Below are 16,334 nucleotides of genomic sequence, written 5' to 3'. Positions count from 1 at the left end.
TTGTTGATTAGCTAAATATTAAAGTAGAAAGTTTTATATCAAACTCTGCAGTGTCAACAATAATTCAAGTAATTTCAGGGTCATCTTTGGTCAAAATTCACTTCTAATTTGTGAATGGCCCAGAGGCATGTATGGAAAAATATTTAAACAATTATCTCTAAATATTAATTCCTAACTTGTACATCAGAGTAGATCCCAAGAGTTAATGAGGATAAGTAGAATGCAAGATTATAATTAGGATTAATTAGTATTTTGAAAATTTATTTGCACAAAATAAGATGAAGTCATCGAACAAGTCTTAATCAAACTTTTATTTCCGCTTCACCACTTGCAACTTATTGAATGAATGGGATTAAGTTTTCGTATATATTACTAGGAAATTTTCCCTAGTACTTGATAATTTTTCACCAGTGATTCTCAAGTGTTATTTGAAAGTGATATTTTGAAGTAATTGAAAAATGGAAGAAACCTATGCTAAGCAATAATTATGATGTAATGATTTTATTTATATTGTTTGTTTCTACATAAAATATTAAAAGAACATATTTGCCGACCCATTACTTAGTAATAAATATTGTAGTAAATGTTTATTGATTTGTACAATGATTTAATATTATAATTAGAAACAATTGTTGATAATCCTATTGCTATTGTTTTATATAGGAAGAAAGATCATTGTTAATGTATATTTAAAACAATTCTGTGATATGACTAGGTATTTATAAATATATTTATAAGGTATTTGTATATTTATCTAGTTGAAATTCTTTTACTAATCTTCTTAATTTCTAATCTTATTAATATGATAAATTCTAGTTCTCGATATTTTATTTTGAAGTTTCTTAGGATAATTTAGATAAATTATGACATATAACTTTCTTGGAGTAATTCATTTTATTAATAATGTCATAGATTTTTAACATTTCAGAGTCCCATTCCTGACATAAGAAATACACTTCCTCTGGAATATAATAGTTTACTAATCGGGACACTGCCTAAATATGTGCAAATTTCCGTTTATAAAATCTTAATAATAAGAAGTCATCATTTCGAGCTGCAAAAATGCATACCTTCTTTGTGGCATAGTACCTTCACTTTTCACGTAGTGGCCAAGCAGGAGTACCTTTAATTATGATTTTAAAAAAAATGTTAATATGAGAGAGTGAAGGAATGAAAACATGATTTTTAGAGGGTTGAGAAAAATATTTGTAAACAAAAAATAATCTTTCAAAACTTGAAACAGTTTAATATTGATGTGAAGCAAGAAACATAATGACCGTATGGCTGAACTACATAGGCAGTATTGCCCGATAATAATATCTAATAGTTACAAAGACAATTAAGCAAAGAATTGTTAAATTATATAAAACTTGAAGAAACTGCATATTGAAGTCCTACAAAAAAGAGATGCCACTAAATTAATATCCACATTTACGAGTAACAATAAAAAAGTAGATAATTTATTCATGTCGTAAATCTCAAAAATGTAATTATTATTTTTTAATCTTTACAGTTCATTGACTTATAAGGGGGAAAACAATGTACTAAGTGACAGAAACATAACAAATTTAAACATATCTTATAAATATGATTATATTTATAAGATATTTTATATTAATGTGATAACATTTGGTGAATAACCAACATTTTGACATAATTAATTATTATTATACTGTCTATATAATCAATTGTGGCATCACTCAGATAATACAGTCTAATACCACATTACCAGTTAGTATCAGTCTTGGACAAATTTAAATTACTAAATCTATGTTTTGGATCAAAATGATGAATATTTAGGAAATTAGGGTTAACATACATCCTCTGTTAACACATTACATTTGGCACAACAAAAATACCGACATTATTATTATTCAAGGCATCATTTAGGACATGACTGGTGACATTCTCGAGTGGACTTAGGAAACATTTTCAGAGGCAGCATACATGCTTAAGAAAAATTGTTTTGGGTGTAAATCAGGTTTTAGAGTGAGTGAGCTAGACAATCCCAATCTTAGTTTTTGAATAAATTCCTCATTTAGAAGGTGTTAAATTTTCATCAAGAATTGAGCTCTTGATTTTTTTGTTGTAATTTACAGCTGTGATGGATTTAGAAGGTTGAGTCCCCAAGGGCTTCCATGACTTTTGAGGAGACAAAAATTAGCTTAATTTAGAGTAAGCTGTGTAGAAATAGCTAGTTAATGTTGGTACTTACTATCATATTAAAACTACATGATTATAATTTTTTTTCTACTATTTCACCAACAGCAAGGCAAGACTTAAGTAAGCTCTGGTAAGAATTAGAGAAACATGCCTCCAATATTTAAAAGACCTTTGAAATCCTAAGGCTTGATCTTGAATCTTGAAACAAGCGTTCTAAGACTAGTGAAGTCTTAAAAATTATTTTTCATCCACTCCGTAGGTACGTAACAAACCAAAGCTATTTTATATGCAGACCTAAGTACCCTAGTTGTCAGAGTATATTATTCTCCAAATATGTTTTTTGGAAAATTTCTGGTATCTAATGCTTATCCACTTTTGGCCCAATTTTCACAGATAAATATACCTGGTAATAATAGGCCAGGTACATACCTATATTTTGCCCTAATGATATAGGTTTAAAACTAGTCTCCATACATTAAAACGCATAATACAGTTATTCTCTCCCTCATTATTGAAAATTTTAGAAAAAAGTATGAGAGTGAAATTTTTAAGATTTTTATTATTTTTTTATTACTGTAATTCATTTAAAAATGAAAAAGAGCATGAAAACAAAAACCTTTAACATTTCCCATTCAAAAAATTACTTTAAAACTCTCCTGTTTTTTTAAGAAAGGGAGTGTAATGATAATGGACCACAGCACAGTTTCTCCACTAAGATTGCATCAACAGAACCAAAGCATGCGACTGAGCGTTTGGCTGGTAGTCTAGACAAATCCAAGGAACTACCCACTACAGCCCTTCCCACCCCAGCCATCTAGTCATCTCCTCAAAGCTACACCACCGAAGATTTTCTGTGAGGGAGTGAATGAAAAACGTTTGGACCTACAGTTTTATTTTTCTATTGACTAAAAAAATATTGAGGCATATTTCTTTAATGGAATCCTGATGTAATAACTGACTAAATCAGTCAGTGAATTGAAACAAACAACTGTAGGTCAAATACAAATTTTTAAGGGGAATTTCCTAGGGGGCTGGACAAGATGAAAAACATATTTTCTTAATTTTTTTTCATTTATTACTTATAAATCGAATTAGGAGGTAAAATAAAGCCTCAAAAATAGATGAATAATTCTAATTTTTTTCTAATAACTGGTGCTCATGTTAGAAGTTGAAAACGGACCAGATGTATGAGTTTCACATAATGACCTGTAAACATTATGTTAGACATTAATTCACAACTAATTTAAGGGATCCCTCTAAAAAAGGTTATAACTGAAAAAAAAGCTTTTTTTTATCAGCATGAAAACCTTCTTTCTGACCAATGCTAGCAATGAATGTCCTTAAAGCTTAATCAAGGCTCTCATGTAGCAAAACTGAAAACAATGTTAATGATGAGATTATTGAGTGTGGATAATATAATATATATAAGAAGATGGTTGGGGTGTAGAACATAAATAAGTAAAAAAACTTATTACAAGTTCCGTTTCGGTCAGAATTTCTTGAGGAAGATTTGGACAAATTATAGAGATAAAAGCATTCATACTTGTTCTGGAAAGTCACCTCCTGTGTAAAGACAAAGTAACTTTCTTTAATGATTAACAGGCTGTGCTGCTCATATTAAAAAAAATAATAAAAGATGATAATTGAGTTCCAATGGATGCCAAGCCATTGTGGTCAGTGAATGAAGAGGTAAATAAGATTGATCAAGGAAGGCTCCGATATGCCTCAGCCATCTAGTTCTCAGCATTATGAATCTCATAGACATTAACAACAGGTAAGATAAAAGAAAAGATCTAGGAATATGAACAAAATTTGGCTGAGGGAAAGTACTAAGATTCTCTTTTTTGTCAGGAAGACAGAATTCCATGGTCCTCGCTTTGGAGACAATCAGCAGTGTTGGCCACTAAGTAATTGCAATCAATAACTCTGTCCATCACGTAATCATAATTTCAGACCATTATTACAATTACAATGGTTCATCAAGTAGTTAATATTATTATTAATGAACAATTGATTTAATTTCTGCAGATTCACATTACAATAATTGGAAATTAATTGTAATTACAAAATTTTTACCCAATACTGCCCATCTGTTTTCTGTGAGACACTACTACCTCCAGTAGTCTCTCCATACCATAAAAGCCACATATGCTCCTTATATATGAGACAATGGCTCACCACCTTGACGCAAGTCTTGCCATACAGGACATAAAAAATGCATTTATTGACAAAGAATGGCTCCTCAAAAAAAGCTATCCTATACTCGACTACTGGGAAACGGATCACAGTAGTGTCACAAATTCTGGGCATAATTAAAAAAGTTTTAGCCATAACTGAAAATGTGGCCAACCTAGTTGTTTGGGCCAAAACCGAAACTTCGTCTGTCTACAAATCACTTCATTTTAACAGTGGCCAATCTGACAAAAAAAAAAAAGTTTTATTTATTAGAAATGATGATAGATTGTGTCTTAGACTAGGATTACTTAGGTTCTAAATAACCAAGTAGCACTTACTTCTGGAATATAAATTGATAAAAAAAAAAAAAAACTGGTATAATAAACATAATACTCATCATTGTTAACTTACTTTTTGTATTGTTAACAATTTTGTTACTAAATTATTACAACATAAAAGGATTTTTTTCCATTTTTGTTAATAATAGATTTTGGAAGAAGTTTTTTTAAAACAGTTAATTAAAAATTTGAAAATGGTCTTGTCTGGTCATAGAATGGAAAACCTCGTTTAAAGCTTTTTTTTAAAGGCATTTAAATATGGATGATGTTAAAAAAAAAAGCATAATAATTCTTATTTTTTCTGAAGAACAGTTTACAATTTTAAAATCTTAATTAATCAACCTATCAAGGGGATAGGCTTGGTAGAGTAAAAGGCTGCTCTTTGACAGGAATAAGGGAAATGGAGAATGATCAAGAAAGGTAGAGAAAGAAGATAATAAATCAAATCAATCTTTGGATGGATTTTATTAATTAATTTACAATATAATATACAATATTAACAAAAAAAAAAGAGTTGAATTTACAGTGTTAAAACACACTTTTAACCATTACATTTTATCTAAACATATGTGTGTGTGTCTATTTACATATAATATTTACAGTCTATACTACACATCAATAATTTACAACATATTAATAACATATAATTCTTTAAAACACAGGCGCACACTCACACATACATATTTATAAATGAAATACAGATATATTTCAAACTATTTCACATTCTATAAACAATGCAAGTAATATTTTGTTCTTAATTAGTTAATATTCTCATTGAATAAAATAAAAGATTACGTATTCTGTACAAAAGGAACTTTTTAAGGATGCTTAATGTGCTTGTGCAAAAGATAACAAAAAAGAAGTTAAAATAAATTGTTATTTACAGGAATATAAAATTAATATTTTGAAGTTTATTAACAGAAAATTATTCTTGACCAAAGCCTTCGGTTTCTTCAATAGCATAATTGAGTTTTTCAACAAGTTGATCATAACTTTTATATGGCGGGAGGTCTAAGCGATTAAAGCATGTATGAGATCGAGGAAGCCAGGTTTCTTTACCAACTTTTTCAATGCAAAACCTTTGAGGACCATTGCTTCCTAGAAGTGATAATTACAACACATTAATAAAATAATGACAGAGAATGTATATAACAATTTTCCATAGCTAAATAGTTGGCTGATTCTATTAACACAAAATAGAGTTCTATCAACAGAGAGTTAGGGAGATGTTGGCAGGGCAATAATGCCGATGAGTTACCATGAAATACTTTTTTTTACAAATAATTTTATCAACTGTGGAACATTTGATTAATTACCTGGAAATTGTTTTCTAAAAATTGATTATTTATATCTTTCAATAAAATAATACCATTCATAATAAAATAATACCCAGTTTACTGTTGATTTATTTAACTTATACATATCAACAAACATTTAAAAACAAAATAAAAGGTTTATTTTCCTCTTTAAGCAGACCCAGAATTTTTATTTCTTCCAAAATTTGATTATTTTTATTGAGATTTGTTTCTATAAATGAACGGAAAATAATAGTTATGTTCATAGTCCACAAATTAAATAACAGAATCTACATAAAAAAACTCAATCAATTTATTTCAAAATTTCAAATTTGTCTTGTTGAATAGGTGTTATAAATCAACAGTTTTAATTTATTCTTAATAACATGAAATGCTTCCATATTACTTTTCCAAAAGTGGATAGGATGACTTTTTATAGAGAACTTCTAATTTTTATTCTTTCAATTCCTAAGAATGGGGAATTAAACTAATCGATCTAAAAAGATTTTGAGATTTATAAGTTTTAAGGGCCCCTGTTACAAAAAAAAATTATAAAAATGTTTCAATTATTTTCTTATTTTTCCCGAAACTTCTCATTCTTCAACTGGAAGTGATTTTCGATAAAACTTTATGGAAGCCTAGGGTTATATAACCTCATAGTTCAGAGTAACCAACAACGCAAACATTATTAAGGTAAACATTTTTTTGGGAGAACATATATGCAAATTAAGTTCAGTTAGGCTCATCATCATCATAATTACCTAAATTAAATCAGAACTAAACTAATGTTCAATTACTATTAATTTATTTTATTTTAATTTTTTTGATGAAGGATTGAATTTTCAATTTTTTTTATTTGCCAACAGGTACAGACGAACCTAGTAAATTTTAATGATGCAAACAAAATAATTTTTACTTTTTTTAGATTCATAACTTTTCACCCCAAGTCAGTATGAATTAATGAGCAGAAGAGATTCAATGTTGTGTAACCTTAAAAATCACTATAAAAAATGTTTCCCTCCATAGTTAGTGTTAAGTTATTAGAGAATAAAATTAATGAGAGAATAATTATGAATGTTGATTATATTCTTACCCTTACTCAGTGACAGAGCTATTAGTTTTTGATTGAGAGATTACTTAAAATTAACATGAGGATGTGGATGTTCAATTGAATGTTTCCATTTCATTTAATGAACCGATAAAATATTACACTGACAGCAGATTTAGTGACTGAAATATTGTTTTTTTTTTCCTTTTCTGATTTCAACTATTAACCTCTTCAATATATCATTATTAAAAAGAAAGTAGACATTTGACAGTGTTGATTTATCAAGGTTGTGTGGTAAAAGTCTCGGATGATACCAGTTTTTGAAGGGAAAATATGTATTAAATTTTAACCCGTTTCTATGCTTGGCCCTGTTGGTGGTTTTAATTGTAAATGATTAATTTGTGAGGTTTGTTTACCTGTAAAAAAGTGCTTTTGACTACAGACATTTTTGTTTTCTAATTGTTTTGGTTTGTATAAAATAACTTTCACTTTGTTGTTGTAAGGTGCCACTCATGTCTCACTCACCTGAATTCTCATGTCTGTCGGCCGAACTAAAAATTTTGTTTTCTGCTTCTTCATAATTTGAATATTAGTGTTTGTTTTTTACATTTATCTCTTTTTTTCATAATTTTTTTTTGCACCCCTTCTCCTTTTTTACTTTTTTCTAATTATTTTTTCCTTATGAACGTTAGTAGTTATGTTTACCATAAAGTTTTAGTACATTATTTTCTTTATTTCTATATATTTTTACCTATCTGTTCACAGAATGCTAAGCTAAGAAGATAAAACTAGCAAAAACTAATTGGCCTAGGAACTAAAAAATAATAAAAAATCAAACAGATTCCTGAAAAAATAAATATACCCATAAGTTCTGCAAAACCTCCAACAGGAACTCTACAAGTTCCAGTGACAAACTGCAACAGTCTAGCTCTTTTTTCACTGTCCGTTTGACGAACAAACTGAAATAACAAGGATAAAAAAATTAGTTTTCAATATAATATTATGTCAGTGAAACATTAAGGAAAAATTATGAAAATTAAGTAAGTAAAAATAGGATCTACAAAAAATATATATATAACCATGAGAAGAAAAGAGGCAGTCCCAACATTTTAATCACCAGAAAAAAAATATGAGTTAATGGCCTACCTACTTCTTGAAGCAGAAAACATAGGTCTTCTTTCAGGTACAATATGGAAGAGAGACTCATGCTTTTGTTTGGAATCATATAAAAAATAAAATGCTGAGGTTTGTTGATTTTTTTGTTTATTTGGGGTTTAGCATCCGTATGTTCTCTGACTTAGATCTGGAAAGACTTAGGAACAGTAGGAAAGTGTTATCCTATAAGTTACTAATATAATCTAGCCAGCGTGGGAAAGCAATATTCATTCTGAGGGTCTGCCATGAAATAAAAGTCAACCCACCCAGGTGGGATTTGAACCGGCACTGCTTCTAAAAAAAGTATGCTATCCTATGGCCTTCCATTGCCTCTGTTGATGCCATTGAAACATCAACAATAATAATAATAATTTCATAGAAGAGTTTATTTATATAAACTTATTAATTTCAGGAACTACCAATCAGATTTTTGAAATTCTTTTAGGATTGGATAGGCTATTTATTGAGGAGGAATTAAGGATTTATTAGATACACGGAACAACCCATAGAAATAATGGAACAGTAACCTTATACATAAAAAAACATGTAAAATCGTACTCAGGATAATTTCATACCCATGAAAGCAAATACACTACACAAACTTTTAAATAAGTTTAAAAATCTTGTGTGAAAAATGGTATATTAGCACATAATATCAGAGCAAGATTACTAATTATGAAGACTGAAACTTTAAAGCCATTTAGATGAATTTATTGTCCTTTAGACACAGTTACTTGGAAACATCTGCAAGAAATGTGAACATCTTAAAGGTTATTAATTTTTTTTAAGGAGGTTAACAACCTTAATAACAGCTTATATCTATCTAAAACTAATTGGAACAAATATTTATTAAGTTTTTATTATAAACATGAGGCACAGCAAGTTATGAGATAAGATAAATGTTTAAAGGCGCCATAGCTTATGCCAAGTGGGCAATTAGAGGAACAGTGTTGAAAAGGAAATAGAACATGAGATAACACTTGGAAGGTAGACAAAAATTAAAAAAAAAACATGTAGGGATTGTAGTTGCTTTAAAATCAGGTTGACCAAGACATTAATATGGACTAAGTGATTCTAATCAACAAGTTGGAATAGTAGTACAGGGTTGGCTGAGTTTTGAGAGTGGACAGCAAAAATAATGTTTAGAGTATACAATACATTAAAAAATAATGCATTTCTGTAAAGAAATAAAAACTTACCTGCCAAAACCAAAGAACCTGTTTACTGTTTCTAGTGTAATGTCTGTAAATTGTGTTACGTTGCCAATCCTCAACATCAATCTCCTGCATACCACAGAGCATTAACTCTAATTCTCTTTCATCGAAGTACTTTAACCATTCAAGAGGTACTACTTCATTGAAGCCATCTAAAAATGCTTTTGTCTGTTCTTCGATACCACGAGTCATGCGCCATTCAGTCATTAATCTAAGAAAATATAATAAAGTAATATAATTTAAAAATAACAGATTCATCATTAATTGTGAGAAATAAATATTTTTAAACAAAATCAAACCTCAGATATTCTTCTTTATTAGTTTCATCAACTCTGATTTTGTCTCCATTTTCTTTCAGCTCATGATGGATAACTTGACCCAGTACTTCAAAGTCAACAGAAAAAAACATTTCTAGCCCACAATCATCAATATTATTTTCACGTATCCATACTAATGAATTGTAGAATTCAGGATCAATACTTTCTATATCTTTCATTGTTAATTTCTTATTAAGCATTCTTTTATAGAAAGGCATAGTAAAACCAGAATAGATAAATCTTGCATGGTAAAGTGCCTAAAAAAATTAAGTGAAGGAAATAATGACAAAGTAAAAATAACAATAATAATTAATATAGCTAATATAAAACAATAAATACAAATCTCATAGATCCAATTTACACAAAACTGTATTTCAGTCATATTGTAATAAAACATGAAAAATAAGAAACATAAATAACAGGTAAAACTTTCTATATCCCCAAAATCTATTTTTTAAAAATGTTTTTATAGCAAACATATTCTCCATAAAAAAAAGTTCAATGACTTCTCCTCCAATTAGAGAAACTACTTAACAGCTGCGAAGTGAAAGGAGTCCTATTTGGCCACTGTTGAAGACAACTTACTTAAGAAGTCTTTAAATTATAATATGAATATATATTAAAAATATGTTTCTTTATTTGTGATATAAAATCAAATAATCTTGAATTATCACATATACTATAGTCTTAAGTCTCAGAAAGATCATAAATCTACATACAGTGAACTACTGACGGTATAATCTGAATTCGCAACATCATGATAAAACTTTTTGAACTAAAATTTATTTAAATTTGGATAAAGAACTTATCAAGAAAGGTAAGGTAACCAGATTTACAACAGAGTTGAAGGGATTCAAGGTAGGAAAAATGGTTAAGTGAAGTGAGGGGTGCAATGGATGCACCAGTTGGCTTCTACGATAAGGAGGGCTTTGTCTATGGGAATATTAGTAAACAAACTCTCTACATCAAAAGAAACAAGTATGTAGTGGTCAGAGATGGTAAAAGATAATAAAAGATCGCGGAGCTGAAAGGAATTTTGAATATCATAAGAATTATTGTGACTGAGGGTTCGTAAAGAAGGAAGTAGGAATTTACTGAGTTTAACAGAGGAAGAATTGATAGTGGAAGTGATAGGATGGAGTGGGGTATCAGGTTTATGAATTTTAGGAAGTCCATAAAAACATGGGGGAACAGAATTATAGAAAATAAGATTTCTGTACATGGGATAGTTGATCTCTTGTGAATGTAAGAGGTCTTTGAGGTGTTGGTTAAATTTGTTCTTAAGTGAAGGAGTGCGGTCTCTGGATGTGGGGCACATATGTAGATCGGTCAGATAAACGTAAGGCCATTTTGTATTTATAGTCTACACGATCCATGATGACAGTGTTGTTGCCTTTGTCTGCTCTAGTGATAATAATATCGTGATGGGATTTTAAAAAAGATCAGGTGAAAGAAATGTCTTTGAAGAATTGCAGAGAAAAATTAGAAGTATCGGAATGAGGATATAGGAGATGATTGGAAATGATGTTGCAAATAGAAGTACAGGACAACTCTTTACTGTCATTAGAATGGTGAATAAGGAGGTCATTGTGAATACATTTTAAGTCCATGAGGAGTTCTGGGGTGATTTTTAAGGAAGAGATGGGGCTAGAAAAATTTGGACCTAAGCTAACAATATTGCAAACGTTGGGTGAAATATCGGTTGATGAAATGTTGTGAACCAATCACAGATAAATTTAATACTTTCTCATAGTTTCAATGTTTTTCTTTAAAAAGTGAAAATATTGACCAACAAGTTTTTTTTTACTAAGGAATGATGAAACAACAATTTAAAAAAAGAGTGATTTCATAAAAAAAAAAAAAAAAAGAAAATAATAATTATACTTATTTATAATATTATTATATAATATAATAATTATACGTGTAAAGATATAAGAGGTAAATGATCTTCAATATTCAAATTTTAATTTTAACTCATTATTTAAATTTATTCGCTCTAAACTTCCACAGATCTGAAGCAAATAAAAGAATTATAAAAATTTGCCCATTTGTATATTAATGAAAAGGAGAGAGATAAGAATTCCAAATTAAGCTCTTTCTTTATTCAGAAATGTATATTAACTAAACAGGTAAACTCTCCATGAAGTTTGATGTTCCCTATTACGCAATTTCTTAACCTTTTGAGCTCTGAATACTAAAACAGTCTGTAGGAACAGCGCTCGGGTAGCGCTGACCATCGCTGGGGCCGAAATACTTTTTCACAACACTGAAGTGACTATTCAAGGTGCAAACAGTAACAAATTATAGTAATTCTTTAACAGAAGGTTAAATAACTAAAGAGAATTATTTTTGAGTATTAAAATTATTTGTTATAAACATTAAAATTTTACAGCCAACTAAATAACTTTATTTGATATATATAACAAAAATTACTAATTTAAAGGTGTGTGAAAAATATCAAAACAATCATTGATACATAGACCGACATCAATTTTTTTGCATTTGTAGTGTGTATCGCTCCGTCTCTTACTTTTACACAAACACACTTTCTTCTTGTCAACTGTTTTACAGCCAACTCTCACATTTCGACAGAAAATGCCTTTCAATTAGCCGAAATGGTGAATCCTCAGATTTTCGTTTAAAAAGTGTAAAAATCATACATATATAACATTTAGTCCATGACAATGACTTAGAGAAAACAAATGGCCTTAGTCCACATGAATGACTTTCACTAAACGTATATACGTGTTCATCGAGCCCAAAAGGTAGGGTGATGGTAGCACGCTTGTCTACCAACCCAAAGGTTGTGAGTTTGACCCCCGGCCCTAACCGGGATTTTTTCAAGCATATAACTACATAATACTCATTCACAGCCTCCCCGTTTGGTACACCTACAAAAGTAGGTGTAGGAGTGACGAACCCACCCTATGAAAACCTCATCAAGAAACGCACAATGTATTTCTGTAGTACATCGTGTGAGACCTTGAACCTCCACGGTCTGTAATGCCAGAAGAAGAAGAGCTAAATGACTATATCTTCATACGTCAGATTGTGGCATACATACTTATACTATATGTTTAAATTCTTACATTAATATTGCATAACGTGTAAAATATCGTCTTTGTAAGTCAAATCTGGGATAGTATTACTATTACTAATTTTTAATACCAAAATAATAACTAAAATTAAAGCAATCTATACAATCTGTATTAGAATATATTTAACAATTGGTTTCTATTTCTAGAAGGGATCTTGAATGTAGTCGTAAGTTCATAAAATCTGAAAAACTTAACAAGTATGATGGGGAAGACCTTGATATTTATTATTGATATACCTTTAATTGGACATCTCCTGGTTATTTGAAAAAAAAAAATTATAATGAGGGGTAGATAGTTGACTTTAGATTACTGATTGGAGAAGATTGTCGGTATTTTAAGGCATGAAATAAATAAATATGGTTTTGTTTATTTATGTTGTTCTTTGCTGACCGCACCCCTCGACAAACATCTCCAATAAAAAAAAATTATAGTTTGTATCCCAAATCATGAAGAAATTACAAGTAATGAGAAAGTTCATAAGTAGGCAAGATAAAACTTCCTCCTTACAAAATAAAGGAATAGAAGTTCATGACTGGACTTAAAGAACAGCTAATGAAAAGTGGAATGTTTGCCATAGACAAACTAAACTACGGACTACTTGGTTACACTCAAAAACTGCAAATTAAGCAACCAACTCCTTGCCACAAGTGGAAATCCAAAGAAATATTTAAAATAAATATATTAATTTAGTTAACTTAATTACAAATAATAAATAAGCACAACTCACCATTGCAATGAACCTTCCAATAAACTTAAAATAAAGCAGATGATCAGGATTAACATACGATGCTGGATTAATCTGCAAGCTATAGTTATTTTTGTTGGCATATTCAAATAAACAATACATTGGATTCAAAACCTCATGAGATAACAGGAAAAACCATTCTCTAAAAAAAAAAAAAAAAAACCTAATTGTTTTAAGTTAAAGACATATTCAAAATCTTATCTGTAGTCTTTCAGAAAAACTAAAACATTTAAATGCTTAAAAGTTTCAACATTTATATTAAAAAAATTAAAAAGTTTAACCAATTTTTTAAAAATGTTATTCTCTAAATTTATCCAATACTTCAACACATGTCTCAGTTAGAAGTTAAAGTCTCCAGTTTAATTCACCACTTCATATTAGATTTATGAAGTGGTGAAACTATCTATAATAAATCTTTAAAAACCTTGATAATGAACAAATAAGAAATTGAAAATTGAAATTAGTTAAAGAGGGACTAATTGATGAAGAGTTGTAGAAAATATAATTGATAAATCAATAATATACTTTAATAAATCTACATTATTCACTCGATGTAGATTTATTAAAGTATATTCTGGACTACTGATAGTTTTACGGCGTTGCATAAAGGCAATCATAGTAATATACTTTAATAAATCTACATTATTCACTCGATGTAGATTTATTAAAGTATATTCTGGACTACTGATAGTTTTACGGCGTTGCATAAAGGCAATCATAGTAATATACTTTAATAAATCTCACAGTAAAATAGTATTTACCTTGATACACCACCGTAATCCAATCCTTCTTCACCCCTGAATGTTATATACAATCTTCTCCTTAGCTCATAAGCTGGAAGCCTCATAACCTGATGATAAGAGTCTTCAAAGAGAGTTTGTCGGCTACAAGTTATTTTGATATGAGAGGGTAACACATTACTTTGGCAAAGATAACGAAACTGGCTAAGTTTCCAACGGAAAGATCGTTCATAAGCTCTTGGCACTCCATAAACACCTTTGGGTCTAAAAAAAATTCTTTAATTACCTTAATGTTTATTAGAGGATTATTACTTGACTATATGTGATGATTGTAGGAAGATAAGGACGAAAATTGCAAAACAACTATTTATTAATAACCTCACTTTGCCATGCTTCATCAGCGCTGAGTCCTGGAAACAAAAGGGTTTCAGCCCTAATTAAGCCCAGCAAAATGGGGCGAAACGTTGCTTACTAATAATCTTTTTTTTTTTTTTACCTTTCTTGACCACCACATGGACCATCTTCCTAAATTGTATAATTCTTTTTTATCAAACTCTCAAAAGTACCCTGAGAGATTTTACTTGCTACACATATTATAAATGTAACGTCGCTTATACAGTGATACCTCATAACTAAAAAAATTAACATAATCATTTAACAGATATTTCCTCTTAACCACTCTTTTATTGAGTAATTATGTAATAGTATTTGACTTTAACATTTAACAATATGTCTCTAGAATAAACCATTAATGTTTATTTAAAAAATGGTACAAAGTTTTATTCAGTCACAAGGTATCATAGCTTAAGTGCTGTTTTATATATGAATAGTGCATTTAGAAATATGCCCAGGTCCATTTTTACCACACAACTAGTTAGATATATTGAGTTAAAAAAAGACTTGAAATGTGTTTGTAACTAAGCTACATACGTTATAGTAAACTTAATTGTATACATTTTTTTTAACAAATTAAAAAAATATTTAAAAATTGATCATTTGAGCACCATTAGTAGAGATAGGGATACACAATATGGCACTATACTTGGTGCTAATGTTCATAACACTGCATGTGGCACTATATTCACTACACTGTATTATCATAAAATAATGTAAGATTCTAATTGCAATAATATAACAAAAGTAAGTACTAACCCTTTAGGAGCGCCGGGCCTTGGGTCCTGAAATGTGGTAGTTCTTGTATTGTGATCAACAAAATAGCGAACTCCATCTTCGGTCAATCGAATTTCCCACCCTGGTGGAAGGGGAGGCTCATCAGAACCTACTTCTTGTCTGTTAAAATACGACAGTATTTTAAAAACCATAGTGAAATATAAAACTATCATGGTAGTAAAACTATTATGGAATTTGAAAAAGAAAACTGTGTGTATTTTATAATTTAAAAGGTAAAATTATTTCACTAATTTAAATAATAAAATAAAAGGTTTAATATTTCAGCTAAAATATCTTCAGAGACAAAAATTTCAACAACACATTGTAGTATACACTAGTACAATAGTAGACTCAAACCACTACAAGCTTATTCCACAGCCCTCTAAATTGAAATCCTCTACCTAATATTCTGTGCTCCCAATATTACTTATAGATTAAAATTTTATACTGCTGAATTTAATATGGCAAATTTATTTAGGTTAAAAATTGAATAGGTATTGCTCTAGAATTTAATTTGTCAATAGTATTTGCACAATGTACATGTACACCATATCAGTTTGTAAATTATATCTATCACTTAAATACAAGGTCATCTTGAGAAACCTGTCAAAACCTCCTTATAGCCATCTTGAAAAACCATTTATAACCTCCTCACAGCCATCTTAAAAAACCATTTATAACCTCCTCACAGCCATCTTAAAAAACCATTTATAACCTCCTCACAGCCATCTTCAAAAATCATTTTTAACCTTCTCACAGACATCTTGAACACCCATTTATGACCTCCTCACAGCCATCTTGAAAACCCATTTATAACCTCCACAAAGCCAACTTAAAAACCCATTTATAACCTCCTCACAGCCAACTTAAAAACCC

General features: G+C 29.7%; 1 protein-coding gene across 1 annotated transcript in view; it reads right to left on the bottom strand.

Moving 5' to 3' along the window:
* Positions 1-5,122: 5,122 nt before the first annotated feature.
* Positions 5,123-16,334, bottom strand: part of Su(dx) (Suppressor of deltex) — a gene marked incomplete in the record, with an annotated part of 26,548 nt that continues 15,336 nt past the window's right edge. Inside the window, 7 exon segments of the mRNA XM_067045033.1 lie at positions 5,123-5,774; positions 7,882-7,978; positions 9,374-9,599; positions 9,688-9,962; positions 13,531-13,690; positions 14,310-14,552; positions 15,441-15,578. Coding sequence (XP_066901134.1) covers positions 5,602-5,774; positions 7,882-7,978; positions 9,374-9,599; positions 9,688-9,962; positions 13,531-13,690; positions 14,310-14,552; positions 15,441-15,578 — 1,312 coding nt within the window.

This window comes from Halyomorpha halys, unplaced genomic scaffold (assembly GCF_000696795.3).
Source record: "Halyomorpha halys isolate HHAL.00 unplaced genomic scaffold, Hhal_1.1 Scaffold251.1, whole genome shotgun sequence".
Lineage (NCBI taxonomy): Eukaryota > Metazoa > Arthropoda > Insecta > Hemiptera > Pentatomidae > Halyomorpha > Halyomorpha halys.
The sequence above is the reverse complement of the archived record's forward strand: the minus strand, read 5'-3'. Positions and strand labels throughout refer to the sequence as shown.